The sequence below is a fragment of the Arachis ipaensis genome, chromosome B03, assembly GCF_000816755.2.
Source record: "Arachis ipaensis cultivar K30076 chromosome B03, Araip1.1, whole genome shotgun sequence".
Lineage (NCBI taxonomy): Eukaryota > Viridiplantae > Streptophyta > Magnoliopsida > Fabales > Fabaceae > Arachis > Arachis ipaensis.
The window spans coordinates 125,399,373-125,407,658 of record NC_029787.2 but is presented as its reverse complement, the minus strand read 5'-3'; the positions used below and the strand labels follow the sequence as shown (position 1 = coordinate 125,407,658).

Sequence of the window (8,286 nt, the reverse complement as noted above, 5' to 3'; positions counted from 1 at the left end):
AGACAGCCTTGTCTGCCACGGATAGGTATAGGACGAGGTCTTTTCCGGCTACAGGTCAGGTCAGGTCAGAATAGGAGGTTGGCTCAAAAACTTTTTGAACTCCTAGAACGCCTCCTCACATTCGGGAGTCCATTCAAACAGGCGTCCCTTTCTCAAGAGGGAGAACAGTGGAAGGGATCTTAGTGCTGATCCTGCCAAAAACCTGGAGAGAGCTGCAAGTCGGCCGTTAAGTTGTTGGACTTCTATTAAACAAGTCGGACTTCTCATTTCCAGGATAGCTCTACACTTATCAGGATTGGCTTCGATCCCTCTTTGCGTTAGCATGAATCCCAGAAATTTTTCTGCCTCCACCGCGAAGGCGCACTTTGCAGGATTTAGTCTCATCCCGTGCGACCTTATGGTGTCAAAGACTTGTGAAAGGTCAGGCAAGAGGTCGACTTCTTTCTTGGTCTTTACCAGCATATCGTCGACGTATACTTCCATTAAGCTCCCTAGGTGAGAGGCAAACACCTTATTCATCAACCTCTGGTAGGTGGCTCCTGCATTCTTTAATCCGAATGGCATGACCACATAGCAAAAGTTGGCTCTGGGTGTGATGAATGATGTCTTCTCTTGGTCTGGCTCGTACATCGGGATTTGGTTGTACCCCGAGTAGGCGTCCATGAACGACAAGTATTGATACCCCGAGCTAGAGTCTACTAGGGCCTCAATGCTTGGTAGTGGATAAGGGTCCTTGGGACATGCCTTATTTAAGTCGGTATAGTCGACGCACATCCTCCATTTGCCATTTTGTTTTTTGACTAGCACTACATTGGCTAGCCATGTTGGGTATTTTACTTCTCTAATGAAGCCAGCTTCCAAGAGCGCCTGTACTTGCTCTTCCACTACTAGGGCTCGCTCTGGGCCGAGCTTGCGTCTTCTTTGTTGCACAGGTCGGGACCCCGAGTAGACCGAGAGTTTGTGGGACATGAGCTCGGGATCTATCCCAGGCATGTCGGAGGCCTTCCAGGCGAAGAGATCGGAATTATCTCTTAGGAGCTTAGTCAACCCTTGTCTTAGGGTTTCCCCTAGGTTGGCTCCTATGTGGGTGGTTTTTCCTTTCTCTTCGCCGACCTGAATCTCCTCGGTTTTTCTCCCGGGCTGTGGTCGCAGCTCTTCTTTAATCCTTGCTCCCCCGAGCTCTATTGTGTGGATTTCTTTGTTCTTTCCTCTCAGGTTTAGGCTTTCATTGTAGCATTTCCTTGCCAACTTCTGATCTCCTCTCACCGTTGCTATCCCCGCTGAGGTCGGGAATTTTATGCAGAGGTGGGGCGTCGATACCATCGCTCCGAGTCGATTAAGAGTAGCTCTGCCAATTAAAGCATTATAGGCTGACCCCACGTCGATGACTATGAAGTCTATACTCAGAGTCTTTGATTTCTCCCCCTTTCCAAAGGTGGTATGGAGGGGCAAAAATCCTAGTGGCTTTATGGGTGTGTCGCCTAATCCGTACAAGGTGTCGGGGTAGGCTCTTAACTCTTTCTCATCTAATCCCAGTTTGTCGAAAGCGGGCTTAAAGAGGATGTCCGCTAAACTCTCTTGGTCTACTAGTGTTCTGTGGAGATGGGCATTTGCCAGGATCATGGTGACTACCACTGAGTCATCGTGTCCCGGGATTATTCCTTGCCCATCCTCCTTTGTGAATGAAATGGTAGGGAGGTCGGATGACTGCTCTCCGACCTGGTAAACTCTCTTGAGATGTCTTTTTCGAGAAGATTTTGTGAGTCCCCCTCCCGCAAACCCTCCTGAGATCATATGGATATGTCTCTCTGGAGTTTGTGGTGGCGGGTCTCTTCTATCCATATCATCTCGCTTCCTTTTTCCATGAATGTCCGACCTTTCTATGAGATATCTGTCAAGCCGACCTTCTCTGGCCAGCTTTTCTATCACATTTTTAAGGTCATAACAATCGTTTGTGGAGTGCCCATATATCTTATGGTACTCACAGTAATCACCGCGGCTCCCCCCTCTTTTATTTTTGATGGGCCTGGGGGGAGGCAGCCTTTCAGTGTTGCAAATTTCTCTGTATACATCCACTACAGGAACTTTTAGAGGAGTATAAGAGTGATATTTTCTTGGCCTATCGAGGCCGGGTTCTTCCTTTTTCTTGGCTTCCCTCTCCCTCTCTTTTGTTGAGGGAGGGTGACCAGGTCGCCCACTCAGGTCTCTTAGCTTAGCATTTTTCTCCATGTTGATGTATTTTTCAGCTCTCTGCTGTACATCACATAAGGAGGTGGGGTGTCTTTTGGATATGGACTGTGAGAAGGGACCTTCTCTAAGCCCATTGACTAGCCCCATGATGACTGCTTCGGTGGGCAGGTCTTGAATCTCCAAACATGCTTTGTTGAACCTTTCCATATAGGCTCGTAAGGACTCCCCGACCTCCTATTTTATTCCCAGGAGACTCGGTGCATGTTTTACTTTGTCTTTCTGGATAGAGAACCTCATCAAGAATTTCCTTGAGAGGTCTTCAAAACTGGTAATCGACCTCGGAGGGAGGCTGTCGAACCACTTCATCGCTGCTTTTGACAAAGTTGTCGGAAAAGCTTTGCATCGCGTGGCATCGGAAGCGTCAGCCAAATACATCCGACTTTTAAAGTTGCTCAGATGATGCTTTGGATTAGTGGTTCCGTCGTAGAGGTCCATATCGGGGCTTCTAAAGTTTCTCGAAACTTTTGCCCTCATTATGTCCTCGCTAAAAGGATCTTTCTCCCCTAAGGGCGAATCTTCTCTACCGTCGTGGGAGTTCTGACCTTTGAGGGAGGATTCTAACTTTAAGAGTTTTCTTTCTAACTCTTTTCGTCGCTCCATCTCCTCTTTTAGGTTCTTTTCAGTTTTCTTTTGTCATTCCCGTTCCTGTTCTAGCTGCTCGAGGCGACTGTGGACTAATCCCATGAGCTCAATTGCGTGGGATGGTCCTTCTTTTTCTGATTCGCGCCCCTCCGAAGAATTTACCTTCGGGTTTTTGATTCCGGAGGTGCCTTCCCTGTGTTGATCATTGGCCTCCTGGTGAAGGGTCTGGTCGGCCTCATTGTTTCCAGTGTTCAGATTCTCTTGTTCAGAATCTGTCTCCACATGACCCTCTTCAGGGGATCTATCCGCCATCACTGGTTGATCTCTCGGGTCCCCGGCAACGGCGCCAATGTTACGGTGGGTAACCGGAGATTAATGGGCTGGATGGCGTTGGTTGGCCCAAATGTATGAAGGAGGTGGCTTTCGAGTGGATCTGCTACTCGGCGTTCCTCCGTCCGACGTGTACACGTGAAAGAATGGGGGGTGGTACCTGCAAGGACACTCCGATGCCTAAGTTAGCAAGAGTGTGAGCAGGTTTAGAGAGTATTGGAACTTTTTTATACCGAATGGTGTCAGTGTATTTATAGTGGTGAGCCAATAACCACCGCTAAAGTAGTGCCACCTTTTTAGGTGGATAACCGTTCCCATATCTTAGGAAGGTTAAGATATGGCTCTCTGAAGTGGTTAGAGAGTTTCTAGGGGCAGTTACTCATTCGAATGAGTGTTATCTGCCAGCTAACCCTCGTATCCGACTTCTTTGGAGCAGGTCGTGTTTAGTACCGACTTCTTGGGATGAAGGCTGGTACTGGGTGAAGGCCAACCCTTTGGGTTGGGCTTCTTTGCTTGGATCCTGTACCATTATTATTGGGCCAGAATATGAACAATTTCTTTTCTTAAAAAATTAACTAATATAAAATCAAAATCTTTAGGAATTTAATTGTCACTTTACTCTCTAAATAATTTTCATTTTAAACATTGGGCTCGAACTAAAAAAAAGGGTGTGGCATTATACTGACAAGTAAATCCCATTACTATGCTCAGTATTTTCAAAGCTTAGTGATTGTATGAGTTGCATATACTTTCCTCTAAAGCTAGGGATATAAACATGTACAAATATATATATATAAGATAATAATACATGAAGTTTATTAAACATAGTACATCATGGAAACCTCTAAAGCTGATGCATGAGGTACACTATGTACATAGGAGGGTGCTCTGCTATTTTTCCTTAACAATTCATAACCAAAATTAACCAACAATTTTTTCAAAGTGCTGGAACCTGGTTTGGCTCTCATGTATGAATGTCCTATAATGTATGCCACCCCAGCTTCCCTAGCTTCCATTAGATCCTTCAACTCCTCCATTGCATCACTCTCCATCTTCTGCTTCTCCGGCACAATAAACCGTACCTTTTTCTTTTGTCCCTTTCCATTCTCATCACTCATAATAATGTGATGAGTAGAACTAGAACATGTGCCTACAACTGCCATCACATCATGATGATCATCCTTCTCAGCCTCATTGCTTGAGTTCCCGGTTCTTATGAACTCAGCTATGCTGCATACAAGGTCTTTCTCGAACTCATCGTCGTCTTTGTGGATGTCACGGTATCCATATCGGACGATACACCGGTAGATTCTGAAGTTTCTTGGCCCTACTCTGCCTACTAGAAACCGCTCCTGGGGTCTAACATGTGGAATTGGAACATGCTTGATGCAGAGGAACACCAGCACTTGGTGGAAAGCGGGTAAATTGGTTACAAAGTGTGAGAATATTGCTGGAATGCCGGAAACTAGCTCTGTGTGAACAACCCCAATGCCGCGAACTCGGACAAAGCCTAAGCTTGGTCCGAGGCTCAGTAGCCAGTTCACTGAAACCTTGTTTTGGACATCCAATTCATACTTCTTTAGAGTTCCATAGTGCCAGCTATACATTACTGAAAGAAACACAACTGACATAACAATTGGTACCCATGCTCCTTCAAAGAATTTCATAATGGAAGCTGAGAAGAACACAGCCTCAATTGTTCCGAAGAAAACAACAAAGGCCAGTGCTAGCAAAACATTCTGGTTCCAGCACAGTATAATTACCAGTGACATCAAGCAGGTTGTTACCAGCATTACTGAGATAACAGCCAAACCTGTCATGAGTTTAGTTGTTATGAGTTTAGTTCGCTTCTTTTTCTAAAAGCTTAAGCTGACAGGAGAAGGCACGTTACCTGATGCATTGCCGAGACGCCTTATGTCTCCGAAACCAATAGTTACAGCCAAACACATCAGCATCAGTAGCCAATTTATCTCAGGGATGTAAACTTGGCCATGAATCTTTGAAGATGTGTGAACCACTTTAACCCTTGGGAAGCAGTTTAGTGCTGAGCATTGCTTGATAATTGAGAAAGTTCCTGTGATGATGGATTGGCTGCCAACAACTGCGGCTAGTATTGCTATCACCACAACAGGCCACCTCAACTTCCCTGCAAAAACACAAGAAACTGAGACTGACTTCCACTCTCTTCTTCTTCTTCTTCAGAATGAAAACACTTGTGTTGTGTTACCTACCTGGGACAGATACATAGAACCCAAACTCATACTCGTGTTTGATGTCGTGATGTCTCGAAAAATATGCAGCTTGTCCCATGTATGCTAGAGTTAAGCATGGATAAACCACAGCAGTGAAGGCAATCTACACAATTACAAATGTATCAAACTTTGAATGAAGGTTGTACAGAAAAATATGATGGTAAGGTAGACATACCTTGATGGATAATGGTGAAAAGTGTCCAAGATCAGCAAACATGGCCTCTGATCCTGTCAAAGTTGAAAGAGTGCGTTAGAGCACAAAATAGAAAAGAAACTAACCTGTTATGCATAGTAATACTTCAAAAATCTGCATGAAGAAAAGAAACTAACCTGTTATGCATAGTAAAATTCCACCAAGGGACATCCACCCTGCTGTCTTTGTTTTCTTTATGAACTGGAAAACATAATATGGGGAGAGTGCTTTGTATACATGAGGGTTCCAGTAGTAAATGTTGTATATGCCGATGGCGGCGATGCAGAGAAGCCATGTAAGAACTATGGGGGCGAAGATGAAGCCAACCCTGTGTGTACCATAACGTTGAAGTGCAAACAAGCCTATCAATATCAAACATGCAGCTGGAACTTCTACATCTGCAAATTACCAAAGGCAATTTATAAAGTAACAACACAAATCCGTTATCATTCTTGAGAAATTGAGACCATAAGTAAATGATGATGAACTCACATCTGTGGTGCTCCTTGGACACTGAAAGCTCAAGGCCAGACACAGCTGAGAAAACTGCATTCAATTCACGAAACCACTCATTCCAAAAACTTAATCTGGCCGGAGAAAAAATTATTAATGGTTATATCTTTAACACTTCCTTTCAAACAAAAATCTCTTCTGGGTTTGTTTGATTTACCATGTAATGAAACCACTTATCCCAAAAACTTAAGTTGATAGGAGAAAGCAATATTACACACTTACACCCCCCAAAATTTTCAATTTCTGATTCCCAAAAATAAAAAGAAAACTTGTCATAGTTACCAGAAATAGCAGGTTTAAGCACCCCAACACCAACGACCATGCAAGTTCCAATGAGAGCAAGAACCAACAGAACACTCTGCAAGAACTTGTGCTTCTCCAAGGTGTTCTTCACCCTACAGTTAAGGCTTCTCTCCGGCACATCGGCGCCAAAGCAGCGGCTACTCCGGTACTCGGAGAGCTCCTCATCCTCCAGCTGGCAATTATGGAATGATCGAAGCCTGGCATGGCGGCAGAGCAAAGAGTAGAGTGCAAATGTGCCTCCTTCACCATTGTCATCAGCTCTAAGCACTATGAACACATACTTAACAAGAGTAACCAATGTTAAAGTCCAGAACACCAAAGACAGAACACCAAAAATCTCTTCATTGGTGTCAGTGTGACCAATGTCTTCAGAGAATGTGTTTCTGTACACAAAGAGTGGTGAAGTGCTTATTTCACCATACACCACTCCAAGGCTCTGATATGCCAGTGTCAGAACTGATCTCCATGATTCTTTCTGCTTCAAAGTTCAAACAAACAAACATGCTTGTTATACACTACTAATAACATTCTTCAAGTAGTCTTACAAATCTAAAAGAGGCATCGCATTGTTCTTCTTCTAACTGAGTTTAAAAGGTCAAAAGAATTAAAGAAGGCCCCAGTATCAAGTACTTTGGAAAAATCGATGTATATATATAGGTATATACATAAAATTGAGATAATTTGATCTTAATATTAATCTCTCACTCTCTCCTATTTGTTTTAAACTTATTCTGTTTAAATTATATTTCTATGAATTTTCAATTATTAATTTATAACATTTTTTATTATTTAAATAAAAAATAATAAATAAAAAAGTAAATTCAGAACATCTAACAAGAAGATAATATATGTAAAATAATTAAAAAAAATGTAGCAGAATAATTTTACAGGCAAAAGAAAAAGCTGTCTTGTTTATAGTATTTGAGTTAATATTATTGTTTTGTGTAGGAAGGTACTTTCCAGATCCATGATTCGAATTTGAGGGTTCAAATTGCAGAGTGCATGTGTTTCAAGAATAAGGAAGGAAGATACATAGGAAACATCATTCTGAATATTTTAATATTAATTAATATTATGGATTGGAAAAAGAAAAACACACAAATTATCTAAGCTTAGATGACCAGCCACCACCATCCTTGTTCTGTTCCTCTACATTGGTTGGACAGGACAACCATTAATTTATATACATATCAACATATGCTTCCATAATAATCAACATTTATTCCAATAATCAACATTGGAAAAAGTTAGATGACTCTATAAAATATTTTTACATGTCGAAATTAAACTTGGGACTTTAAGCATAGCAGGTAGTTAGATAAACTCTACACGCAGTTAAAATAATTACTTACCTTTCAAGTTAATAACCGTTCGTTATTCTCCATTTTTTTACTGACTTAAATATTAGAATTCTCTCATGTACACTTTATCTCACTTTATTTCGTTTGTTTTTTAGAAATATTTTCATTCAGAATGACTTTTATATCAAGTAGATTCAAATTGCTTGGATCATATTTATTATTTAGGTGTATGTAGAGTTTATGACGTCATTTTCTCTTTAATTGCTGATATAATCATATTCTGTAGCGGAGTTCCTCCGTTGCCAATATTGTTGGCTGGTCCAAGCTTAGCGTTTTTCAAACCTAATTAAAATGCATATTTCAGCAAAGAAAATTTGACATTGCAAGTTTGCAACGATAAACACTATTTAATATTAATAACTATTTATTTATGATTGATACACACTGGATCAGAATTCAGAAGAGAAGAGGTGCAAAGATTGGACTCAACAAACACCAAGTTTATAATTAGAAAGGATCATACTAACATTATTTCAGGTTTATCTTTCACACGCCCACTTAT

At 41.8% G+C, this 8,286-nt stretch overlaps 1 protein-coding gene across 1 annotated transcript; it reads right to left on the bottom strand.

The window, feature by feature from the left end:
- LOC107633836 (potassium transporter 6-like) lies at positions 3,931 to 7,144 on the bottom strand. Its single transcript, XM_016337432.2, has 7 exons — positions 6,403 to 7,144; positions 6,100 to 6,153; positions 5,745 to 6,005; positions 5,590 to 5,642; positions 5,394 to 5,517; positions 5,054 to 5,308; positions 3,931 to 4,975 (listed from the first exon to the last, which is right to left on the bottom strand). Exons 1-7 carry the CDS (start codon positions 6,440 to 6,442, stop codon positions 3,981 to 3,983), a joined length of 1,782 nt encoding a protein of 593 aa, XP_016192918.2. The 5' UTR covers positions 6,443 to 7,144; the 3' UTR covers positions 3,931 to 3,980.

Coding starts and splice junctions, on each gene's coding strand:
- LOC107633836 (XM_016337432.2), bottom strand. CDS start 6,442: ATGGTCGTTGGTGTTGGGGTGCTTAAACCTGCTATTTCTG. Junction 6,154..6,402: donor GCTTAAACCTGCTATTTCTG/GTAACTATGACA, acceptor AATTGAATGCAG/TTTTCTCAGCTGTGTCTGGC. Junction 4,976..5,053: donor GCGTCTCGGCAATGCATCAG/GTAACGTGCCTT, acceptor AACTCATGACAG/GTTTGGCTGTTATCTCAGTA.